The sequence below is a fragment of the Urocampus carinirostris genome, chromosome 14 (assembly GCF_059441175.1).
Source record: "Urocampus carinirostris isolate Australia breed hairy pipefish chromosome 14, RoL_Ucar_1.0, whole genome shotgun sequence".
In the NCBI taxonomy this organism is placed as follows: domain Eukaryota; kingdom Metazoa; phylum Chordata; class Actinopteri; order Syngnathiformes; family Syngnathidae; genus Urocampus; species Urocampus carinirostris.
The window spans coordinates 1,185,404-1,212,371 of NC_142362.1; the positions used below are offsets into that span (position 1 = coordinate 1,185,404).

General features: G+C 41.2%; 1 protein-coding gene across 1 annotated transcript; it reads left to right on the plus strand.

The window, feature by feature from the left end:
• Window positions 1–1,812: 1,812 nt before the first annotated feature.
• ska3 (spindle and kinetochore associated complex subunit 3) lies at window positions 1,813–20,198 on the plus strand. The gene is made up of 11 exons (XM_088352674.1): window positions 1,813–2,082; window positions 4,695–4,756; window positions 5,952–6,105; window positions 7,593–8,022; window positions 10,105–10,166; window positions 11,006–11,202; window positions 12,270–12,401; window positions 14,851–14,982; window positions 16,997–17,043; window positions 17,204–17,325; window positions 18,650–20,198. Exons 1-11 carry the CDS (start codon window positions 1,815–1,817, stop codon window positions 18,832–18,834), a joined length of 1,791 nt encoding a protein of 596 aa, XP_088208800.1. The 5' UTR covers window positions 1,813–1,814; the 3' UTR covers window positions 18,835–20,198.
• Window positions 20,199–26,968: the final 6,770 nt, after the last annotated feature.

The following is a 26,968-nucleotide window of genomic DNA, read 5'->3' on the forward strand; positions in this document are numbered from 1 at the left end:
CACACTGTCCCTTTAAGCATCCCTGTTCACAGCATCAATAAAGAACATGAAATGAATTCAGTTTCCTCGTTTTTGAGTCTGCAAAAATCTGCACACACGGCACAAAATATTTTGGGTTCATTTAAAAGAAAACAAAGTCTGAAAACTAGCCATAGTTAAACACAGAACGGTCCTAAAGCATAAGACGGCTAAAGAACTGCTTAGGGCCACTAGGGGGCGGCCAAGAGCAGTACACTTTTCCAAAGAAATACACCAAAAAATACTACAACGTAACTACAAAACTAAATAGCAACTATAATGCTTAAAAACAGGGACCTCATCTCATATTTTGCTATTATTCTCAAAAGAAAAATATGACAATAACACTACTACAGTAATACTATTATACAAAATACGACGACAGAAAGATTACGAAAATGCGTTGAATTTTTTTTGTTTCAGTGTAACGGGTGTAATAATAACTTTTGTTTCATTGAAATTCCTGCTGAAATATGTGTACAGTTTTTGGTAAATATCCTGCAATGATGAGTCCAACAGTGCCATCTGCTGGTATGGGATGGGGTTTGGTTTTGGATTTTGACATGTGACCGGTAGGCGGGGGTTTGTTGGCAGTTTCCAGAGAGAGCTGCTACTGGTAAGACACATCTTTTGGTGCTCCACAAAAGAAGTTCATTTTAAACATTATAACCCCAGCTGACAAATCTCTCAACATGCACAGTCATGTGATTGATATTGTCAAGCTGTTGAGATTTATTTTCGTTTTGTTTCTGTTTTACTAAAATGTTAATTCCCCTTGTAGAGATCAAAGAGATCAAAGCCAGCAGAAAAGCTAATGTTGTGACTCATTTCATCTGCAGGTAAATTGTATCCGTTGTTATACTCATTCTTGTTCTTATTTCTATTTTCTCATATATATTAAAAAGGATGATGTTGGTTAAAATTCAGACTAAAGAAAAATATGTTGAATTCATTGTAAACGTTAAAAATCCACTATACGATCTCTTGTTAAAAGTATCTTCTTGAAATGGATGTAAAAACGTATTGTGATACTCTAAAATGTATTTTATGTAAATTGAAAAGAAAGCTCTTTGATATGCTTTGTTGGGCAAGTTTCCAGAGAGAGCTTCTACTGAGATCAAAGAGATCAAAGCCAGCAGAAAAGCTAATGTTGTGAATCATTCATTTGCAGTTTTCAGAGAGAACTGCTACTGAAACTGTAATAATAAAAACCTCATCATCCAGTCCAGCGTGAATGTGGATCTTTGGTGGGACAAGTACACCGCGGTCAGTATTATTATTTTTTAAAGAGACGTTCCAAACAAAGTTAAGAATCCTTGGTGGGTTAACACAACCTCCGAGTATAGTGTACTGCAGGGTTGGGTAGGGTTACTTTAACTGGATTACTTTCAGTTACTTTTGGATGACTCCAATACCAAATACGCTAATAAAAGACAAAAGAAACTAAATATGAATCAAATGACTCCATTTTGTGCAGGGAGTAACGGAATACACGGAAAGGCAAAAATGATGTCGGCAAGCTGTTTGGATTTATTTTTATTTTGTTTCCGTGGCATTTGATGTTCGTTTTGCCGGAGATCAAAGAGATCAAAGCCAGGAGAGAAAGCTTACCACGTGTTGTGAGTCATCATTTGATTCCTATTTAGTTTCTTTTGCCTTTTATGAGCATATTTGGTATTGGTGTAATCCAAAAGTAAGTGAAAGTAATGAAGTTAAAGTAACGCTACCCAACCCTGGTGTACTGTAGTCGAAAATCATGGAAAATAATGAGGGGCGCTAGAGTACCAAAGTGATGGATGCCACAACCACCGTTAAACTCGAAGAAGAAGAAGACCAAGCAACGAAGAAGAAACTCTTCCGGGACGAAGCAGTGGCGCCAATCTCAAAACGTCAATTCCACAACGCCTCATTTGCCATTTTCTTACCATTACTTTGACATTTGTTTCACTAAAATGGACCCCACGGAGGAGTTTTTCGACAAGTTGACGGGATTGTGTAGGACGCTGGAAAGCGAGTCGGCCCGGTTTCACAAAGCTTTGGAAGATGGGGACACTGAAGATGACGGTCTGTTTGTTTATTGCGTTTTTTTCAAGCTTTTTTTTCCAAAATGAATTCCTGTCGCCAGTTTTGTGTTTTTTTTTTAAAGCATAAATTATCATATTGCTTAAATTGACAGTATAATGTTTTTCTTATTATTGGCGTTACTGTGGTCCAGTAGGCAATACAGGTTATTTACTTTGGTTCATGTTTTCCTCAAATTTTGGGTTTTACTATTTTCTCACACATTTTTTTCAAGTTTTACTGTAAAACAAGTCATGTTTATTTGTTTGGCCCTTAATCCCAAGAAGTCTCAAAGGGCTCTAAAGACTATTATGACAGTATCCATCCATCCATTATCTGCACCGCTTATTCTCAGTAGGGTCGCGGGGGTGCTGGAGCCCATCCCAGTTATCTTCGGGCAGTGGGCAGGGGACACACTCAACTGCTTGCCAGCCAATCAGAGGGCACACAGAGACAAACAACTCACTTGCTCATCCACACCTAGGGACAATTTGGACCAGCCAATTAACCTGACATGCATGTTTTTGGAATGTGGGAGGAAACCGGAGTGGAGGAAACCCACGCAAGCACGGGGAGAACATGCAAACTCCACACAGGAGGTTCGATCTCATGACCTCAGAACCGTGCAGCACAAGTGCTAACCACTGCGCCGCTGGGCTGCCCCTACTGTAAAACAAGTCATGTTTTTTTGTTTGGCCCTTAATCCCAAGAAGTCTCAAAGGGCTGTAATGACTATTATGACAGGATCCCCTGATCTAAAACCTACATGAGGGCAAGGGAAAACTCAAAAACCTCAAGTCAAGTCATGTTTATTTGAATAGGCGTTAATCACGAGGAGTCTCAAAGGGCTTCACAGACCATTGCAAACCACAGACTATTATGACAGCATCCCCTGATCTGCTACCTATGTAACGGGTGTAATAATAACTTTTATTTTATTGAAATTCCTGCTAAAATATGTGTATAGTTTTTGGTAAATGTCCTGCAATGCTGAGTCCAACAGTGCCATCTGCTGGTATGGGGTGGGGTTTGGTTTTGGCTTCTAACATGTGACCAGGAGGCGGGGTTTTGTCAGTTTAACCAGAGTACTACAAAGAGATCAAACCCAGCAGAAAAAGCTAATGTTGTGACTCATCCATTTGCAGAACTGTAATAATAAAAACCTCATCATCCAGTCCAGCGTGAATGTGGATCTTTGGTGGGACACGTACAACGCGGTTACACCTACATGAGGGCAAGGAAAAACTCAAAAATGTCAACATGCGGAAAATGAAGAAACCTTGAGAAGGGACCGCACATGAGGTCATCCCCCTTCCTGGAGGACCAGGCTGCAACACAGACATCATAAACATGAAATATTCTTAAGATATCGAATATACGTGTGTTTTAATCCTAGATTCCAACAGTTCAATTTAGGTCGGAGATTGAATTTCTATACTTCGGGAGACCCTAGAGTTCTATATTACAGGAATGGAAACAGGAGGTAAAAAACACATTCATTATAATCCCAGCATTGGACTGGGACAGCATTGGGCAATTTTTAGCAGTATTACGAAGATGGAAAAAAGATATTCCAGTAATATTCTTAACGTGTAACTAGAAGTCAAGTTTATTTGTATTGCCCTTAATCACAAGGAGTCTCAAAGAGCTTCACTTATCAGGTCAAATGTGTGTTATCGGTGTTATCTGTTTTTCTAGGAAAACAACCAAATGAACAAAATTAATTTACCCTTGGGAACAAATATTTTTTCATTATCTTCTAACTTTTTTTTAGTAAAATAAGGAAAGGATTATTCTCCGGTCTCCCAAGAGCCAAGAAGAAATTTGCAGGTTCTCCATTCAGGCCCATGATGTTGTGGAATGCTCTGTCCCTCTGAGATTGGATCTTCAACCTCAGTGGAAATGTTTGAATCTAGGCTTAAAACACACTATTATTCTATAGCATATGAATAACCTATATTTTATGTTTACAATATCCGTGTATTATTTGTCATTGCAACATCCATTGCTGCCTGGTCATCCTGGAAAGAGGATCACCTAATGTGCGGTCCCTTCTCAAGGTTTCTTCATTTTCCTCATGTGGAGGTTTTTGAGTTTTTCCTTGCCCTCATGTAGGTTTTAGATCAGGGGATGCAGTCATAATAGTCAGTGGTGTGTTCAGCCCTTTGAGACTCCTTGTGATTAATAAACATTTGCGCTACAAATAAACATGACTTGATTACAATCAGCAAAATACTTTAAAAAACGTTTTACTCTATTTGACTTGTTTTAGTGTTTCTTTTGCAATACAATCAGTCTCATCAAAACAATTAAAATGTTTTTATATGATCTATTTCCCTAAACAAGCTCATAAGCAGAAAATAAGTATCTTAAAAGAAAGTAAAATAATCTGACACCTACCGAGTGTGACAGTTACACAGCAGATCGAAAGAAGAAAGCAACTTTATTGCACAATGCCATCATTTTTCAAAAGATCAAATTCGACAATATTCTGCAGCACACTAAAGAAAGTCTCACGACACACAGGTTGAAAAACACTGTCTTATCGGGCTACAATCAAATTCACTTTCAAAATGTTATTACATTTCCAATATGATTTGTACTTTTCCATTCAGAAGCGGCAGCGAAAGCCACGCGAGCCTATCATGACGTCAACCGAGAAGTGTTGGGCCTCAAAGTAAGTGCCATTTCTTTTTCAAGTAGGCCCCAAGAAAACCAGAAGAGGTTGGTTCTGAAAATAGCTCGCTACTGGGACCTTTTTAGACCAGGGGTCTCAAACTGGATTTACCTGCCGGAGCTAGGGTCTGGGTGAGGTTGGGCCAAATGAAGATTTTCAAAAAAAGTTCATGTAGAAACATTACATTGTTTTCGAATATCATTTTTTTTCTATTTCCTTTCCCAAAATAAGATTTAAAGATTAAAAAAAAAATCATATGAACATCCATCAATCAGTCATGAATGAACCCATATTACGCTAGGGCTGCACTTAAAGGGACAGAGTGTATTATTCAGTGCCCCTACAGGTAAAAATATCGCTCGTTGAAAGAAGAATTTCGATTTTAATTATTTGCAAAAAAACCACAATCCTTAAGATGTGCATTTTTTAAAATACTGTTGAGATATTGGCATTCATATTATATAAATCATATTTATATTGCTGGTGATAGGAATGAGTGGAGAGGTGTTGTAAAAGGATAGTGGGATGTTTAGACACGTTCTAAGGGATGGGCAGGGCACCCATATGATGCGGCAGGGGTAAACCAGCAAAAGCTGTCGGGCCCTGCTGTTGAACAAAAGATTGTGTTGTCTCACCCTGACCTGAGTGACATGGCCGCTTTCTTGTGTCCCGTTTCATCTGGAGGGACGAAAGCATGACCGACTTAGGTGCCGAGGTGCTTCACTTGTTTGGGGGTTTGGGCATTTGGGTTGGCCATGGTCCCCAAAAAATTGTGTGTGTTTTTTGCTACTTTTTCCCTTTTTCTTTTAAATTTTCTTTATTTTGTATTTGTTTGTCTTGCTGTCCGTCACCCCTCTGGAGGGATATGACCAGGGTAGATAGATAGATAGAATTATATAACATGAGCCTTACGAGTAGGGAGCTGGTATAATTGTCCGCCATCTTGCTGCTAATTGTACACAAAAACTAAAAATCTGGCGAAAGGATGGGCAAAAAAAAATAATTCATTTTTTGATTACTGATGAACACTTTGGGGTTTCAAATGATTATTGTACAGCCGGAGAGTCTGCTCACTTCCTGTGAAAGAACTGTGGGTGTTTGGTAGTGTTGGCAGAGACGATGGGTGAGAAAAGGTTCGGGGGAATGCCTTGCTCGCGGGGCAGTACCCTCCAACTAAAGCATTTGTCCATTGTAGAGTGAACTGCAGGACCAACTGATTAAGCAGAAAGCACACAAGACCGAGACGGACACCTTTATCCTGACCTGCCAAGCCGCGCATGCTACTGTGAGCCAGGACATCCGCAAACTGGTGGAACATTTTAAGAAATACGGATACAAAGGACCGACCGGTAAGTTGTGTACTAATAAATCTGGTGCGTTAACTTTAGGGCAGCAACTAACGATTATTTGAATAGTCCACTAGTCACTGACTATTAATATGATTATCGTATTTTTCATGCTATAAGTTCATCATTTTGTGGGCAGCGCGACTGTTACTACGGTGAGATTTATCTATGGAATTATTGACACAATTATGACCGGGTCTATCATTTCACATGCTATTTTCCAAACTAAACTGCAAAAGGGGGCGCTAGACCTGTGTTCATAATTTCAACCTTGCCCCGTTGTGCCAAAAAATGATTTTAAATTGATGTAAACAATAGTGGGGGACGATATGCTTTGGTCACAATTCAATTGTATCACGATACTAAGGTGCAGATTCCATTGATATCACCGTTCTCTATAACTGCGATCCTACAAGGATTGCGATTTGATATAGTTGATAATTGCAATTTAGTCTCCTTTCTTAAAGAACGAGCAAAAAACAGAGACCTGATATATTATTTTACTTTCAATCTAAAATTTTTAAATACAATAAAAAAATACAAAAATACTACCACTTCAATACTATAATATAAAAATACTACCACAGGAATACTTCTACTGAAACACCTACGATAATACAACTACAGTAATAATACACAAATACTAAATGAATACGACAAAAATACTTCTATGGAATGACTACAAAAATACTACTGAAATACTTAAACAATACTACTAAAGTACTGAATTCAAATTTGCACTCAAATGAACTGCATGTAATCTGTATTTGCACTGTAAATAATTAACTATCTGCAAATAATTGGAAATAGTAGTGTTATTGTATTACAGTATTGATGAAGTGGTATTTTTGTAGTCATTCTTTAGAAGTGTTTGAAGTGTTTCCATAGTACTGGTTTTGTAGTATTTCTGTATCTTTGTAAAATTACTGTACCGGTAGTTGTATTTTTCTTAGTATTTCTGTTGTAATAATTCTATAGTAGTTTATTTTTGAATTATAGTATTACTGTAGTAGTATTTCCATGTTTTTTTTCTTTTCAGAATGAAACCAAATTGATGTATTTAAGCTCTACATTGTTATATTTGATTTTGTTGTAATTTTGTAGTATTTCCATAGTTGTATTTTGCAGTGTAGCTTTAGTCTTTTTGTAATATTTCTGTAGTTTTTTTTGTAGAATTTCTGTTTTCATTTTTTTTGTCGTAGTAATTTGGTGTTCTAGTATTACTGTGGTAGTATTTCGTTAGTATTTCTTTGTTTTCGGAATGAAAACAAAATTATATAGGAGGTCCCTGCTTTTAAGTACCCAATTTGTTTAGTTTTGCAGTCACTTTGTTGTATTTGTGTTATTTTTCGGTTATAGTGTTTTTGTTGTATGGACACACAAAAGGACAATTTTCGTTAAAGTGCTTTGGGGTTCCTCAGTGAGTGATTTCTGGCGCTATATAAATGCAGTCAAATTACTATTCACCTTTTTTTTTTCGCCACTTGTAGCCAAAACACCCACGTCGGAGGACACAGACTTGGTTGTGACCGAGTCTGAGAAAGAAGTCGAAGATGACGTTGTGGATGCTGCCGATGAGGTAGAGGTGGCAGAGGAATGCAGGCAGCCAATAACGCCGCCGCATCCAGCACCAGCAGCATTTTCCATGGACACGCCCAAGTTGTCCGAGTTCGGTCTTTGCGAGCTGCGTCTCCGCCAGAACATTTCAAAGTTTGACGGGCAGCCCGCCATGCCCGAACTGAGCCGCCCTCGCCCGGAGGTGCCCGCCCCGCTCCCGGCCACTCCCAAATGCCCCCGGCTCTTTGACGCCAGCGAGCTTCACACGCCGCAACTGGAGGACTTCGGCCTCTCGGAGAAAACCATGTTCCTCAATAACAAATTGGCCATGGAGCTGCTAAAGGAGAAAACTGCTGATGTCAGGTACGAGGAGGAGATGGCATGGCATCTCCGCTTGTTGTCTTTAAGCGGGTGTTTGGAACCTATGACTCGCGAGCCATGAGTACATCTGGCTCAGAGATCAAATTAAACATGTACAATTATTCACTGCGTCGTTACATGCGAGGCGATCTTAGCACGTGGAGTTATTAAATCAATTTTTAAAAAACGGTTCATTCCAGTTTATAAATGTCACTGCGGTGTACCAGTCCCACCAAGTATCCACATTCAGGCTGAACTGGATGATGAGGCTTTTATTACAGTTACTCAGGGATCAGAATTGGTTTATTCCTGGACGCTGGCTATTTCAGCTGAAAATGAAAATCTCCATTCTGATCCCTTGTTACTGCAATGAGTGAGACAACATACACACACACCATGTGGTTAGCACCTCCAGTGGTTCTCAACATCGTTAGCAGCGCGCTGGAGACTGCTCAAAGCATATCAAACAAATAGTTTTCTTTTCAGTTACAATAAAATACAATACAGTTGAGAAAATCAACAATTACAATAATTTTTACATACATTTTAACAAGATACTTTTAACAAGTGATCGTATAGTGGTTTTAACTTTTACAATGAATTCAACTCGACATATTTTTTAATCTGAATTTTAACCAACATCATCTTTTTTATATATTTGTCAAAATAGAAATAATTACAATAACGAGTGTGAAAACGGGAACACCTGCAATGAGCGACACAACATACACACACACCATGTGGTTAGCACCTCCGCTGGTTTTCAACATCTATGAAGGAAATTAGCCTTTCAGTCGAGTACAACGTACGGCAACTAACATTAATGGCGACAGAAACAAAACGAAAATAAATCCAAACAGCTTGACAAGATCGATTACATTACTGTGGATGTTGCAAGATTTGTCAGTTGTGGTTTTAATGTTGTTAATAAACTTTTTGCGGAGCACCAAAAGATCAAAACTTACCGTTAGCAGCGCGCTGTAGACTGCTAACAATATCTGCCTTCCGGTCATAAAATCAGAGGCTAAACTAAACCTTACACCATATCAGCAGGTGGCGCTGTGGGACTTGTCATTGCAGGACACTTATACACAAACTATACAAACATATTTCAGCAGGAATTTCAACAAAACAAAAGTTATTATTACACCCGTTACATATAGGGCACTGTCTCAACTGAAATTTGACTGTCAACGTGTCACCAAAACAGACTGGGTTTTGGCCGTATATCGCAAAACAATGTTCTTATATATGGAAGGTCATTAAACAATCAATGGTTACTGTTAAGACTCGATATGATAAAAACCCACAGAACAAACTAAACACCCAGAAACCCTCGCAAAGCACCCAGGGCAAGTTGATTGGATGAGCAGTGGGAATGGGCGGAGCGATATACACAGTGTGCAAACAGTGTTCTGCCCACACCCAGCGCTGTCTACACCAAAGGGGAACACGCTGGTATTTTGTGATATTTTCACAAAGGAACTTTTGAAAACATTATTGAGGACAGCAATGATGGTCACTCTTCAGTTACTTTGGGAGGGAGACCAATTTTAAGTGGTATATTTATACTGATATGGGAGACAGGATCTGCCATTATTATTTCATAGATTTGATCAAATCATAAAACATCACAGAGTGGAATCAAATGTCTTGAAGAGTTAGCAAATGCCTGGAGAGCAGGTCTTTTTTTTTTTTACATTTGTCTAAAAGTACATGATATGGCTCTCAAGCAAAAAATTTGAATATTTTGTTTTTGTGGCTTTTGGGGTCCAAAAGGTTCCTGACCCCTGTCTAAAAAAGTCATTGTGTAATATTTAGTGCCTCTGGGTGGTACAAAAAAAATCATTGATTTGAATAATGATATTTTTTTCCCCAAAAAAATCATAGGCGGAGAGATTCCTTTTACATAGTGGAATTCCTATGTAGAGTTTGCCGCCATGTTTTTTTCTGTCATCTTGCTGCTATGCTGTGCTCATTTGGCACTATTTTCATTTGCATTAGACTACACTGTTATTTCGTGGTCAAATATGGCACACTGGGCCTTTAAAAATGTTAATACAATATATTTTCTTTTAAATGCAGGCCTGCACCGGACCTCGTAACACCAACGGTACCGATTGTGAGTGAAAGTCTGGAAAAAGAAGGTAGGAGAAAATACGCCGATTTCTACATGGTATATTTCTTTATTTTGCTTTCAAATAGATGGGTTTATTGCAATTGGTCTTGAAATAATCGCAATTAAAGCAAAATATTAGAGCTGCTTTTTGTTACCAATTAGCTTAAAGGGCACCCAGCTATCGATGAATATCTAAAATATTCTCATGGCTGGATACCTTGCTTAGTAGCTAAAAAGATAGTGTGGTGTTTAGCCAAAGGTAAAGGGGTAAAAAACTAAAAGGGAGTTAGATAGCTAGCTAAACAAGTAAAAATCTAGATAGAAAGCTAAAAAAAAAGCTCGCTAGCTAGAAAGGAGGCCAAACAGTATTTTTTTAACGGGCAAAAAAAGTAAAATGTTATCTAAATAGGATGCGAACATATGACGAGGCTAGCTAGAAAGCTTGTTAAATAGCTAAAAAGGTAGGGAGATCGTTACAAAGCTAAAAAGGTAGCCAAATGGCTAGCTTAAAAACGGCACGTTTTTTCTCGTTTGCTTCATAAAACCCACAAATTTGAATTGAGTTTGTTGTATATCCTGTAAAATAAATCAATAAAGGTATGAATCAACACATTTGTTTAATACATGGATGGATTCTCCTTATATCCCCTTTATTAATTGCTTAAAATATTAGCACTACTTGAATAGCACAAAGTATGTGCCAGCCGCAAGATAGCGACTTTAATTTGGTCAGGGAAGCCAACAACAAAAGGTACCTTTGATCGGCTTGGATATTTTCGAAAAATGGGCCATGAAGTGCTTGAAAAGTGCTAGAATTCGGCCATGTACGAACCCTGTCAATAATTCCTTTGTGTCTGCCATTGCTAGAAGCTTTGAAGTCTCCCGAGCCGCCTGTGTTCTGTACACCGGGGTTCAAGATTCATCAAAGGAAGTGTTCCCCACCGAAGCTGCAGGTAGAAGAGGTTGACATCCGGTCTCCGGGCATCGCCAACCCTCAACCTGAGAGCCCAGAGTTGCCAAATCTCCAAACGCCCTTCTTAAAACCTCTACTCAGCTGCAAAAAGGTACAAGAAAATCGATTTTAGTACCAAAGATGTGATACTGCTGTCTGGGGTGTGTGAAGCTCTGCTACGGGGAACCTTTTTTTTTTCTTTTTTTTTTTAAATTTCCCTGAATAAAGTTTAATTGCACTTCCATTACACTAGGGCACAGTGGCATCGTCAGAATGACTTGTTTACGTTTAGTCTCCACACAGATCATAGAGCACTGAGTATAAGAGGCCTCAGGAACCTTTTATGTTATATTTATGTTACATTTTTTTCTTTATTTTGAGAGCGAGTGAGGGAGAGCCATGCCATATATTTTAAGACAAATTTCAGCAAAACTGCCAAACCCGCTCTCTAGAAAAAAAATCTAAATGCTTACCTCTCACCCAATCAATTTGCTTAGTGCGGTTGGCTGGTGTTTCTGGCCGTTTACAGTCTTTCTCTCAGTTTTTTGTTGTTGCTGTCATTCATTCTGAATACAGGAGGAAGCTACATAAACCAGAAAACCAAAGAAGAGGAAATAAAATACATATTCAGAAAGGAGTGAGCAGAAGCATAGCTTATTAGCTCTCACCCCTTTACAAAAACAAATATATTCATGTTTTCATCATAAAGTGTCTCAACAGTGAACCTAAATTGTAAATGAGTTTTCATATAAGGGATTCCTTAGCGGCGTACAGGCAAAGAGGCTAACAAAAGTCTCCTCCCGAAAGCTGTGACAAGGAAGTTTGACGAAGCATATGTAGCACTTCTCTGCGACTACGAAGGGAGACGAGCAAAGACCGGTGTGATTGCTGTGTTAAAAATGTTGGCAGCGGACAGCATGAAGCCAAACAAATTAGGGTGTCACTTTGAGACTTTACAACCCAATCATACTGATAAGATAAAATGTGGACCAAATGACGTGTTACCTCCAATATCAAGCAATCGTTTAACTATTCTGCGTTTATAGAGCGCTTCTCAAGTCACTGGAGACCTCCCAAAGATTAATCTTGCTACGTTAACGGATCATGTCGCTGTTCGGTCATCCGGTCACAGATAATAATTGAAGCGCCGGGTTAACCTCAGGTTGACTTGCTTTTCAGCGAGAGCCAACGGCCACGGAACGCACACACAGCCACTCCATAGGAACCCTGGAGACGCCCGTCACTGATTCTGCCTGCAGACGAAATGCATGGGAATACGAAGTGATGGAGTTGCCCATCCCGGGGACGCAGGTACCGGCGCTAGTATTGAGAGTTCTATCGTCGTTCGTTCTCAATATGCATCATATGCTACACCTAAAATATGTATCGTTGCAAGCTATGCACATTCATTATTGCCCATCCAAAAAATAAGGTCGTATTTCCCAATGGTAAATTGTAATGGGAAAAACTTCTCGCAAATGAAAATAGAAGCTGCATATTACTGTGATTATTACCCAACAGGCAGCACGGCGGAGCAGTGGTTAGAGCATGAGCGGCACAGTTCTGTGGTCATGAGATCGAACCTCCCGTGTGGAGTTTGCATGTTCTCCCCGTACTTGCGTGGGCACTCTGGTTTCCTCCCGCGTTCCAAAAACATGCGTGTCAGGTTAATTGGCCGGTCCAAATTGTCCCTAGGTATGTAAGTGTGCCTTGTGACTGGCTGGCAAGCAGTTGAGGGTGTCCCCTGCCCACTGCCCGAAGATAGCTGGGATGGGCTCCAGCACCCCCGCGACCCTACTGAGGAGAAGCGGTGCAGATAATGGATGGATGGATGGATATTACCCAACACCTATATTGGTAGAGATTTACTTCTCAAAAATATGAACTCTCATATTGCTCAGATCCATATGTTTGTGATTTAGTCGAGCTCTAAATATCAAGTTTATAAAAAAATATGTCAATTGCGGAATACACGATTCACATCGGATTACTTCTTTGAATGGTACCGGAGAAATGGAAAAATTGGCTTTGAAAGTCCTTGGGAAGTGCTAGAACTTGTCCATGAAAAAGGTATACGAACCCTTACTTTGTTGGTCTTGGTGAGTGACACGAAGAAATCATCCTTTAATCTCTTATTACCACGTTGGACAAGCGCTATTTATAATTCAATCAAAGTGGTTCTCCAAATCACCCACAAGGTGGCAGCAACTTCCCACAACGGTATTTCACAGGCATACACGTATGGCCACGGACCAACCATAAGTGATAAAATGACAAAGGCTGGGCGAAATAAAAATGCATTTTTGTTATCTGTAACCAATAAAAAAAATCGAATCCTTTGAACATTACTTTATTAGTTTTGATTGTCAAAAGTGCAACAAATTGCGCTATTGATGGGTGATGTATGTTGTGGGTCTCTGTTTCCAGGAACTGCTTCACATTCTACCACACAGGCCCACAAAACGCCTGGTCATAGAGGAACATATTTAACAATATTGTATATGGAAGACTGAGAGAGAAAGACTCAAAAACGTTTTTTGTATATACCGACGCCTCCCAACTTGCGTACATTCGACTTATCGGATTCCAGCAGATTTTTCGGGGGATGTGGAAAGATATCCGGACATTGCTGGAAGTGAGATTTTGTATCGTGTGCGCCTTTTTCCGAGTATAGGACAATACTGTAGTACTTCTTTCCACCGCTACCGGCGTGTGGCGCTGTGAGAGGTCACCCAGCATCCACCCCGAAGAAGAAATCCGGCTTCTACTTCATGGTTCTTGTGTAATGTAAACACACTGTACTGTATCGCTAGCGCGCTAAGAACGTTGATGTTTTTATTGTTTAATATCTCGTGCATCCATTCAATATGGTTGGTGTAAAGTGTAAGGAAGAGGCGAGCCGTTTCTTTCAAACTGAAAGTGTAAAAAGAAAGCTTGATGCGGTTGAGAAAATGGTTGGATCGCTTCTTTTTCGGCCACTTTTTATTACGGAGGAGGAAGTCGCTTAACCATATATTTTTTTAACCCAATCCCTTAATCACAAGGAGTGTCAAAGGGCTTCACAGACCACAGAATGTCAACGCCGAATGTGTAGCTTTGTGTTCCAGTACTATGCTTTATCATTCAGCCTGCTTTGCAACGTTTTAGAGCATATAATTTTATTAAACGTTTATTTTTCAGTTTCAAAATAATGCGGGTTACTTATGCAAGCCTTAAACATACATTCCATAAAAAATATAGCACTGAAGCAACTAAGAAACAAATTCAACTTACGAACGATCGTCCGGAACCTAACTCGTTCGTAGGTCGGGCAGCGTCTGTTTTACAGGTCATATTTCCTGTTTATCTTGTCTTACAATAGTTTTAATGTTCAGTTCAAGTCCGTTGTTTTTTTGTTTTTCTTTTTAGAATGTTATTACATTGCCAGATATTGAAAGTTTGGGTTGTTCTGGAAAAAAAAGTGCTAAAGTAATCACTCATAACCTGATTTCTGACTCCTGGCCCAAAAAATGATACTTGGTCAGTAAAGGATTTTGATTCATGTCAAAAGTTTGTTTATTTGCCTAGTGACATCGCTCTAAATATATAATTTTCCATGAAAATGTTGTTTTGCAAGAAAACGGATAAAGTTTCTCCATCCTGTTCAAATCTTTTTTTTCTAATGGTACTGTAGGCACTTTGTATCTCATGAAAGCATCTTTTAGTCATAATTAGATAAATGGTACACCTGAAACAGTTTTGTTTCTCTGCTTCTCTGCAGGAGAACATGGTTGACTTTGACGGAGCCACGCAGGACTTCCACTTAAGCCCTCCCCGGGCCACCAGGCAGATCTTTGAGATCAGCACCCCAGAGATGCCCGATCTCAGCTCCATCACGCAGGACATCTGCAAAGTATGCCGTCATTGTTAATTTACCTTTACAGAGTGTGTATGGCGGGGGTCAGTAACCTAAGGCTCACGAGCCAAATATGCCTCTATTCATGAGTACGTCTGGCTAAGAAATAAAATGGAACATTCGCAATGTTTTTACTGCATTGATATATGTGAGCTGATCGTGGGAAGCAGTGATGACACAATCGATGGTTCAGTCCAGTATATATGAATAGGGAACAGTCTTGACCACAGTCATGGTGTCACACCAATAGATTCTGTTTTGTCTGTAAATTGCTATATAATCGGGAACCTTGTTTACCAAAGCGCAAGAAGAGCATTATATTTTGATTTGATTTTGGAGAGAGAGCCATATATATATATATATATATATATATGATATATGACCATATATTTTAAGACAAAATTCAACAAAAGCGCCGTTCTCCAGACAAAAGCACATTCGATTTCAGTGTGACGTCTGCCGATTTGATAAAACCTATGAAATGATAACAATTCCAGAGCCTGTGTCCCATATCAACAAGTATACCAAACTTGGCTACCTCCCAGTTATTTAAGATCATTGAGGCTTATTTTGACCTTCATTTTTGTCTGTTAATAATGGTTTCAAAACAAGGTGCAAACAGAGTTCTTTTGTAAATAGGTCACAAAAAACTGCAGACAAAAAAATGTGTGCATGTATTTCCCTTCAGCACAGTGAGCGTGTGTAAAAAGGTCAAGCGTGCTTTGTTGTATAGTTCTGCCCAACCCTAACGCTCACCCAATTGAATTGTTCTGTGTACTTGGCCTGTGTTTGTGGGTAATAGCAAGTTTTGTGTGGGTTTTTATCATAAGTTGTCTTAACAACGAAAGTACATCATTTAATGAGCTTCCATATAAAGGATCCTTCAGCGATGCCTAGCCAAAATGGGGTCTGTTGGTGTGACACTTTGATTGTAAATTGTAGGGAAAACTGCCCTTTATATACTGGACCGAATGAATTGCTCTATTAGAGTATGTCTGGACTTAAGATTGAGTATACTAGAAATGTAACATTACCCAAGAAGTTGCACAGGTAGCATTTTATCATCGAGCCATACGTACTCATGAAAAGAGCCATGTATGGCTCGTGAGCCATAGGTTCCTGACCCCTGCTCTATATGGAAGCTCATTAAATAATCTATCTACAATTTTGAGGCACTTTATAATGAAAAGACACAGAACAAACAGTAAACACCGAAAAGCTCGAGCAAAGTACCCAGAGCAATTTGATTGGGTGAGCAGTGGGAATGGGCAAAGCTATACACACAGTGCGCTGAAGGTAAATTCGTTGTTACCCTCGTTTGCGGTATTTGGTGACATTTTTATAAAAGCACCTTGTTTTTTGAAAGACTCTGGCATTATTATTATTATTCCATAGACTTTACAAAATCGTCAGACGTTACACAGTGAAATAAAATGTGCTAAAGAATTGGTGGAGAGTGGGTTTTGGTGGCTTTGTTGAATTTTGTCTTACAAATAAGTGGTGTGGCCTTCTTAAAATTAAACAAATATTTGTGCTTTTATGGCCTTTTGCATCAAAAAAGCTCCTGACCCCGGTGTACGTCCTTGTCCAAGTATGGGTTTTGTTTTTTGTTAGGTTAACCCCAACACTTAAACATAAAACCTGCACTCAAAGAAGACACAGAGAAGTGAGTATAATTTACTTGCAAGGAGAAATGACCAGAGACTGCCAGTTACAGTCTACGAGACACTCTGAAAAAGTCTCTTTCGTCCTTGCCTTTTTATTGTATTAGGAACGCCCTAGTTTACATAAGGTTTCTTCTGCTTAAAGGGAAGGGGAGTGACAAAAAAACAGTTGAGACCTGTATTCACAACAACATGTTATCGTATCAACACCTGTTTGAACTCACAACAACATGTTATCGTATCAACAATATTACTACTATTGAACTAGGGGAGAATGGCACACTAAGCAAGAATAGTATGCAACGGTAGAATAACATATTTACAGTTTAAATCCATCATTTTTGCAGCTCTTGATGCAGTCGCAGAATCCCTTAAAAAGAGAACACCGACGCAGGTAAACTTGTTTTTATGCTTTACGTTTTTGTGCTGCTTACAATGACAAGTTTCCTAAATGCTCTTTTTTTGAAATTTTGTGATGATTGTCACTTTTATTCTGCCTTTCTTTTCAAGTCTTTGCTTCTCGCTTTCATTCTGCGATCCGTTTGCATTTCCAGATGTTTGAATGCCATATCGAAGTTGGAGTTTTGCGGCTTGCCCGCGTATTTGAAGCGAGTTACATTAAACGACCTCAACAAAGCCATCCAAAACATCAACATGCACTTGGCTCAGTTTCAAGGTGAGTTTCCAAGTAACTTTTAAAGATGGGGTGTGGCATTTGTTAACTTAAGGCTCTTTTTTTTATCTTTTTGGAGATTTGTTCCACCCCAAATAGGCCTAATGAAAGAAAGATAAAAGAAGATAGGTGAAATAAAAAATAAAGCATACTGTAAGAGGTCTTTGAACTCAGTTGGACACTTCAAACTTTGCACCCCACCTTCAAGTATACTGTAGTAGCTGCTGTATAGTGTAACTATTTTCTGATGTTTTTTCAATGCAAAATTTCATAAATGCTATTTGTTGTCATTATGGGTCAGTGTTTGCAATATGGTGAGAGAAAATGAATGCACTCTTTAGAAATATTAAATCAAATCATGTCATGTTTATTTGTGCTGATCTTAGTCACAAGTCTCAAAGGGCTCTACAGACGACAGACTTTTATAACAGCATCCCCTGATCTCAAATCTACACGAGGGCAAGGGAAAGCTCAATAACCGCAGCGCTGGGAAACCTCGAGAAGGTCATCCACCTTTCAGGATGACCAGGCCAAAATGTATGTTGCAAGGGCATCAAGAAACAATACACAGACTTATTCAACATGAAATATAGCTCATTCATAAGCTATAGAATAAACGTTTGTTTTAAGCCTAGATTGAAACAGTTCCACTGGGCTTGAAGAACGGGTTTTAGAGTGCACCGGGGCCTAAATCGAGGATGCTCTCGAACCTGCCGATTTCCTCTTGGCTCTCGGGATCACTAATAGACCAGCATTTTCCAAGCAAAGGTTTAGATTATATTTGAAGAAAAAAGATTTCGTAACATTTATTCAAGTCATGTTTATTTGTTTGCACAGACCACAGATGATTGCAAACTACAGACTATTATTACACCAATTGTCTTTTTATAATAATTCACCAATTATTTTCATGTCAAGATGGCGTGACCGGAATGTGGTATCAAAACGGCGATGCGCTTTCAGACTGAGCAGTCTTAGGTCTACCCACAATACACATAGTAACTTCAGAGATCTTTACCTTGGACCATGCCCAGTAAGCGGACATTTCGTGACATGTGGCTGCCCAACCAACGTTTTTCGCCATGGCTAAAAATTTTGCCAGGTGATGTGTACGAGGCACGATGCATTCGTTTTCGTTTTGTTTCAATTTTGTTTTTTTTCTCGACTTGGTCTTGAATTTAATTTCAAAAGACATAAAAAAAAAGAGTAAAGTCTTGTATTTGACATGCCTTTAGCTGCAGGAAGTTGTCCAGGGTTAACGTGGCCTTCGGGACTAAATACATTGACTTCTTGAATAAAGCGCTTTGAATGGAAATGTGTCTTGCAGGCGATGACGCGCAGGAGTTTTCCATGGAGGAGCTGAAGAGGATGATAAACATGGGCATCAAGACGCCCGCCTACATGCTGTGCTTGATTGAACTGAGGAGGGTCTTGCATGTGGAAGGAGCACAGAACCTCAGCAAGTACAAGCTTAACTTGCAGCCCAGTGGAACTTATGACCATGAGACATGACTCAAACGATAGCCATGCTTAAGAGTTTATACATGGAGTATATTCCGTATATAGAACAGTTTTTCTAAGTTTAAGGTTGTTGGTTTCTTTTTGTCAACGGAGATGTATTTTTTTCCACCAGATTGCTATTTCAGACCCAGTTGGACGGTGACCCCTGATCTAGATTTTAAAATCGGACCATAGAATTTGCATGCTAAAATTGATTTTAATGACTGTCTAGATCAGGGGTCTCAAACTCAATTTACTTGGGGGCAAGGAAGCTAGGGTCTGGGTAAGGCAGGGCTAGATGGGGTTTTTGGCACAATGGTTCTGATAAAAACATTCCACTGTACGCAAAGTTATTTTTAAATCCCTACAATAAAATAAATCTTAAAAGTAAAAGAAAAATTGTATTAATATGATAAGAATCAGTTAGTAGTAAATCAATCCATAATTGGCTAAGGGCTGCACTTGAAAGGACAGTGTGTCATACAAGTGGACGATTTATTTTCTATGGCATGAGCCCCGCCAAGAGCAAAATGACATCATTCTTGGCCTCTGCCAAGAGGCAAAATATTTGTGTGCCTCACTCTGCATCTGCAGACGCTTAAGAAAGTAATGTTACTGGAGTTATATACTATTTTATACACTGTTTTATCTTACATAAAGTCAAATATTTCTTGTTCTTGTTCTAAAATCTGACTTCAGTGTTTGAGGGCAAACTCTGAGAGAAGGCTGTCGTAAAAACGCCTGTGCTTTGGAATGTATCTTTGGTTTCTGTTTGTGTAGCTAAGAATGACTTATCACCTCGCCTGGGGGCAAGGGCGATGACCTATCACCCTTTTCCCAATGCTTCGAAGGACGTTTGGGATAATTGCATCAACACGGCGCGGACCAATCAACCAGAGGCTTGGTCATGGGGCGTAAACATTCCATCAGCATGAATTATAACAGGACGATTTTTAGCGACACCTAGTTGTCAATGAATGCACTCTCCCTTTAACTTTTATATTAAGGCGTGGGACTCAAACGATCATCCTGAAGGGTTGCAATTGGCCCCCGGGCTGTGAGTTTGAGACCTCTGGTTTATATGGTGGTGTAAGGCAGTGTTTTTCAACCTGTGTGCCGTGAGACCCTGACTAGTATGCCGCTGGAATTTGCCCGATTTTATTTTTCCCAAAATTTAGGCCATTATTCAGTACTTTTGCTATCTTCAGACGAGGAACTATAAGTCATCCATACCAGTAGGTGGCAGTAGATTTTTTTATATACTTTTTATGTACTAATTATCTGCTCTTGAGGTAGCACAGTACATTTAATAACTTAATTTGTTTAACGAAGCGGTTTAAGATTGCACTGTAAAAAATAAAAACATAAGTAAAGCACATCATTCTTCTTTATTTAAGTATTATTTTCTTCTATTTATATACTAATTACCTACTTATGAGGTAGTACAATGAAATATTTGACATCAATTCATTTTCAAGTATTTTCGACGGACAGTGTGCTTCTGAACTTTTTTATACCTCACTACCTTGGTTCAAAAAGGTTTGAAAAACACTGGTTTAAGAGATTAATAGACGTGTAAATCCGCCCTAGAATAGCAGTAATAAAAAACCAAAATCAAACCTAAAAAAAACATTTATTAATGCAGTTTTAAAACAAATCAACGGTAAGAGTGAAAAGATCATAATTTATTGCATTTTTTGTCAAATTGATTGTGAAACTTTACTTTTCTTGCTAAGAAACCAAATTAAAATGAGAATAAAGGGTTAAAAAATATAAATCCCTAATGCCCCCGATAAGCAGGTAGGCGCCTTGCATGGCTGACTCCCTATTGGTGTGTGAGCGTGTGTGTGAATGGGTAAGTGTGAAGACCATTGTAAAGCGCTTCGGGAGGTCTTCATTGACTTGAAAAGCGCTATATCAATGCAGAACATTTACCATTCAGCATCTTGATCATCCTCAAAACGTTTGGAGGCTGACTCCCTATTGGTGTGTGAGCGTGTGTGTCAATGGATGAGTGTGAAGCACATTGTAAAGCGCTTTAGGAGGTCTTCATTGACTTGAAAAGCGCTATATCAATGCAGAACATTTACCATTCAGCATCTTGATTATCCTCAAAACGTTTAGAGACTGACTCCCTATTGGTGTGTGTGTGTGTAAATGGGTAAGTGTGAAGCACATTGTAACGCGCTTTGAGAGGTCTTCATTGACTTGAAAAGCGCTATAGAAGTGCAGACCATTTACCATTTATTAAGCACTTTATCCTAACAGATGTACATAAAAGAACTCCCATCACACTTTTTATTCAAGATTCGGAACTAGCAAACATCAGAGCCCCTGTTTTAAAAATAAATATGTGACCAACTTGAGGAGAACTGGTGCATATGATGATCATCTGCACCTCCCATGGGCTTCTTTTCCCCTCATTCAACCAGAGCTGGATAGATTTTGAAGTTCATTGACCTCCGCAGCACCCACACTGGACAGAAGTGTTTCGCCTGGACTCTCCTGTCTCTGCGTCGGTCCCTTTTCAATCTCTGTCTCAGCTGCTTTCTGATCCCATCCAAACTCTCCTTTCTCACCTTTCACTCCGACCGATAGAGGTTTATCTATTTTCGGGTTTTTGTAGCTTTCGAGGTGACTAATCAAAGCATCTAGTAAGGTGTTGGAGAACTTCTTCATGGCATCGTTGAAGTACTCTTCCAGGATAAGCGGGGCCTTTTTTTGCTGGGTTTCGTCCCCCGAATCCTTGTGCAGGACCATTTCTTCTAAGGAACTTAAGGAGGAGACTGGACCGCATTGCTCGAGGGGTACTGTCTCACAATCGTCATCCATGCTATCCTGATGTGGGGAGGTCTTTTCTGGTGTTGCAGTACCCTGAAAGTCACCCTCGGTGGGTAGTTCGATGGAGATTGCTGGTGCTGTAGTTGGTTCTTCTCCAGGCTGTTCATTTGGAGAACTTAAGGATTTGGTTTCAACATCATCAATGAGGTCGTCTCTACAAGGGGATATCTGCTTGGTGGTTCTGACTAGTTCCTGTTCCTCTTCTAATAACGGTGGAGTCAAGGACTTTGGTGCTAGGATGCCACCCTCTTTTTGAACTTCAAGGTCTAACCCCTCACAAGTGGTTGCTTGGACTGGTTTGTCGTCATCTATGGTTTCCTTTGTTGGTGACAAACTCACGGATTTGGATTGGGTTTCCGTGTTTTGGTCAATGTCTTTCACCTGAAGCAACTCATGGCTAGGGGTGCAGACTGGCGTTGCATCTTCAGGCTGTTCCTGTTCCTGGCTAGTGGTCAAAGATGGAGAGATATGGTCTTCTTTTGGTTCTACATTATCTTCTGGGAGGTCTATCAGAACTATAGTTCCTTGTGTGCCCTGCTCCTCTTCTTTCAAAGCGTTATATGTTGTGACATTTTGTGCCATGTCAACATCTTGCTGAGGATCTTCACAAGCAGGGAAGGAGTCTTTGAACTCCGCATCCTCCTTTTCTAGCAGTGACGGGCTTTGGGGTTTGTCGGCCACGTCCTTGTCTGGTTCTTCCTCATTCTGGAAATAGGCCTCGGCAACTTCGGGTGCTTCATCCTTGTTCTGGTCCAGCAAGGGTGGGCTTTCTGATTTGGACGCCTCTACTAGGGATTTTATTTCAGTGGCATCCTGGTTATCCTCATGCAGAGATATTGAAGTTGGGGAGAGGGTCTTAAGGCTTGAATCTGGTTCGAGGTCTGCTGGGGGCAAATCCTTAGGAAAATCCGACTCCGATTCTTTGGCACTGTCATTGGGCAAATCAAAACTGTACTGGAGTTCTGGGCTTGATTTCTTGTGCAAATCAGAACTGGACTGGAATTCAAGGCTTGATTTTTTGGACTCAAAACCAGATTGGGGCTCAGGGCTTGATTTCTTGGACTCAAAACCAGATTGGGGCTCAGGGCTCAATTTCCTGGAGTCTAGACCAGATTGGGGCTCAGGGCTCGATTTCCTGGAGTCTAGACCAGATTGGGGCTCCGGGCTCGATTTCCTGGAGTCTAGACCAGATTGGGGCTCCGGGCTCGACTTCCTGGAGTCTAGACCAGATTGGGGCTCAGGGCTCGATTTCCTGGAGTCTAGACCAGATTGGGGCTCAGTGCTCGATTTCCTGGAGTCTAGACCAGATTGGGGCTCCAGGCTCGATTTCCTGGAGTCTAGACCAGATTGGGGCTCCGGGCTCGACTTCCTGGAGTCTAGACCAGATTGGGGCTCCGGGCTCGATTTCCTGGAGTCGAGACCAGGTTGGGGCTCAGGGCTCGATTTCCTGGACTCGAGAACAGATTGGGGCTCCGGGCTCGATTTCCTGGACTCTAGAACAGATTGGGGCTCAGGGCTCGATTTCCTGGACTCACAACCAGAATGGGGCTCAGGGCTCGATTTCCTGGACTCACAACCAGAATGGGGCTCAGGGCTCGATTTCCTGGACTCGAGAACAGATTGGGGCTCCGGGCTCGATTTCCTGGACTCTAGAACAGATTGGGGCTCCGGGCTCGATTTCCTGGACTCTAAAACAGATTGGGGCCCCGGGCTCGATTTCCTGGACTCTAGAACAGATTGGGGCTCTGGGCTCGATTTCCTGGACTCTAGACCAGATTGGGGCTCCGGGCTCGATTTCCTGGACTCTAGACCAGATTGGGGCTCCGGGCTCGGTTTCCTGGACTCTAGACCAGATTGGGGCTCCGGGCTCGGTTTCCTGGACTCTAGACCAGATTGGAGCTCAGGGCTCGATTTCCTGGACTCGAGAAGAGATTGGGCCTCCGGGCTCGATTTCCTGGACTCGAGAACAGATTGGGCCTCCGGGCTCGATTTCCTGGACACTAGACCAGATTGGGGCTCCGGGCTCGATTTCCTGGAGTCTAGAACAGATTGGGGCTCCGGGCTCGGTTTCTTGGACTCGAACTCAGATTGGGGCTTCGGGCTCGATTTCTTGGACTCGAACTCAGGTTCGGGCTCCGGGCTCGATTTCTTGGACTCGAACTCTGATTGGGGCTCCGGGCACGGTTTCTTGGACTCGAACTCTGATCCGGGCTCCGGGCTCGATTTATTGGACTCGAACTCTGATCTGGGCTCCGGGCTCGGTTTCCTACCCATTCCAGAAGTTGTCTGGAGCTCTGGGCTCGATTTCTTGGACTCAAAACCAGAGTGTGGCTCTGGGCTTGACTTCCTGCCCATTTCAAAGGTAGTCTGGAGCTCTGGGATTGACTTGTTGCACATATCATAGCTCGCTTCAAGCTCTGGGCTCTTGCATGAATCGGAACCATTCTTAGGTTCTGGGCTTGAATCTTTGTGTGAATAGAAATCCAACTCTTTGCAAGACAGGGAGCCTGAATCTGGTTCCAGGTCTTCAGGTCCCTGTGACGCTGAATTTGGATCTTCATATTTGTGTTGTTCAATTCCAACTTCTGCAAGCTCCATGGTTTTAGTCGCTATCTCAGTAGGATCTGTTGGGTCACACTCCACCGGGTTGTCTGCAGGGGCTTTGACATTCAACTCATTCTGCTGCGGCTTTCTGGTCGGATCTACACACAAAACGATGTTGCAGTCTTTACGCGTGGAAGCGCTATAGCGGTCCACGTGACGGACCAAGCCCTGGTAAATGGTGATGGAGGCCTTCCGAATAGCTTCCTGGATGTCTTGATTCAACTGGATAGGAGAAGACGTCGGGAAACCGCCATCCTCTTCCGAGGGCTTCGCAGTGGACTCCTCACCGGACGCAACGAGCGCAGATATCGTTTCGCTGTTCTGCTCGGGCGACGATCCAGAAATGTCTGACACCAGCTTCTCCACGACAACCCCACCAACCTCTTCTTGACACCGCTCCCGACTGTTTGAGCTCCAGTTTGCTCGGATGTCTTCGTCCTCGGAACAAATGGTGCTGGGGGTGCCGACGTCGGAGCTGCTCCTGTTTCCTGAGGATGCGTCCTTAGCGAGGGGGGACTTTTCTTCACCGTCCAGGTTTCTGGGTGAGCCCTCTTCACCCAAGTTCAGCCCATCGAGGAGGCCCGATAGGAGCATGTTTGTAAAGTCTGTGGCATCGGAGAAAAATGGGTTTGGGTTGGAATCCATTGTCCTATCTCACAAGAGTGTTGAGTCAAAACAGAAGAAAATTATCTCGAGATTCCAGTCTCCTAATGCTGAACCAACATGGAAATGATCTCCTAAACATCCAACCCCTGTCTTATTTCAGGCGGGGACCTCTGTGACTCCCAACATCTATCCTTCGATGACGCTCGGCCAACCTTTATGATTAACCCAACGTAGCTTCAGATGATGGCAGTTCAGGAGCTCTGACTCTGAAACCAGGTGAGCGTCCATTGACCAAAGCTTTTATGACTTATGACATCAGCGTTGGTCTCGCATCATCATGATGACATCACTCCCATATGACGAAAAATTGGGTTTTAAGATTCGGTTGGGTGGAACTGAATTGGTGCGCAAAATGTCACAGCGTTTTATAGTAAAAAAACAATAACAAATCAACTGCTGAGTTGGTGGTTTTTGCAATTTTCTAGTATATTTGCGTTTGAACTGGCATCAGAAATGACATAGTGTTAGGTTTTAAATATTAAAATGTAGTGTTTACCAAATTGTTCGAATGAGTTGTCTGACTCCATTAACCAAACACAACTTGCATTCTCCTAACAATGCGCGCTCGTTTCTTGAAGGAAAAGATGAACCAGAAATACCGACATTTTCACATGGGGGCAGATCTAATTTCACTAGCAATTTAACTAAGTGTACTCCATCGAATTAGTGTCGTTGGAGTCTCTGGTAAGCCCTCTTCTGAAGTCCTTTAGCTTTCTCCTAATAACCATCTTCTCCCCGCACAACGGCGTGCCGACTCCTCCCATGGGCGCGCCAATGAAGCCCCATGGGCTCTACCATCTCAGAGAAGAGCGCTGCGATGTCTGGAATTAACCAAAACAGAACGTTTATCAAAACAATGCCTGCTGTCCTCCGTCAGAGTCCTGTCATCAAAATTCCCTAGTCAAAGTATTTTGCATTTGGAACAGCGCGACTTGTCATTGAACTATAGCCTACTCGGTGAAAATCTTCATTGCACTCAATAAATGTAACTTGTATTCTATGGTATAAAATCCTTTATAGTCAAATGTATAAAATCCTTCAATAGATAGATACTTTATTCATCCCGGTAGGGAAATTCACACTTTCAGCAGTATCCTTGTGTTGAACAATAAAATAATAAAATAAAATAAATAGAAAACAGAAATACCCAATATAATGTTTTGCTATAGAGTATTTAAATAGTGCTACGGAAAATACACACCGTAATAAAAGTAGGGTAATGTGTAAATGTGGGGGTGGGGTTTCATGTGGGCTTTTACTCCCCCGGGTGGAGTTAAAGAGACTCATGGCATGAGGAAGAAATGATCTCAGTCTGTCCGTGGAACAAGACTGTGACAGCAGTCTGTTGCTGAAGCTGCTCTTCTGTTTGGAGAAATAATAATTTATTAATAATTATTGACATGATCAGTGATTTTAGATACATCATGACTTTTCTAAAATCTCATCTCATTAGCCGTACCGCTTATCCTCAGTAGGGTCGCGGGGGGCTGGAGCCCATCCCAGCAATCATCGGGCAGTGGGGAGGGGACACCCTGAACTGGTTGCCAGTCAATCGCAGGGCACACAGGGACAGACAACTCATTCGCGCATTCACACCTAGGGACAATCTGAACCGGCCAATTCACCTGAAATGCATGTTTTTGGAATGTGGGAGGAAACCGGAGTGCCCGGAGGAAACCCACGCAAGCACGGGGAGAACATACAAACTCCGCACAGAAAGTCTGGAGCTGGATTTGAACCCACGACAGGTTCCCATGACATGAACTGTGCCGCACAAGCGCTAACCACTGCGCCGCCGTGCTGCCCGACTTTTCTAAAATGATTTTCGAAATTCAGCTATCCAAAATTTCTTTTTAAAATATCCTATAATTGATTTGTCAATCGCTCTGTGCCCTTACACCAAAAAGGGGGTTTTAGTGGTTTTAAGTCCAGTGCCTCTTCCTTTTCTTGGACGAGCCCCCATTTTCACACGGGTGGTTGAGACACCAAACCCTGCGGTGTGTCTTGGGTACAGCCTGGTGGCGTCCAGGCCACC

Bases quoted from the DNA above. Each gene is read 5' to 3' on its own strand.
- ska3 (XM_088352674.1), top strand. From the start codon at position 1,815: ATGCCACAACCACCGTTAAACTCGAAGAAGAAGAAGACCAAGCAACGA. The intron at 6,106-7,592 runs GTAAGTTGTGTA...CGCCACTTGTAG, and splicing joins CGGATACAAAGGACCGACCG to CCAAAACACCCACGTCGGAG. The intron at 17,326-18,649 runs GTGAGTTTCCAA...TGTGTCTTGCAG, and splicing joins GCACTTGGCTCAGTTTCAAG to GCGATGACGCGCAGGAGTTT.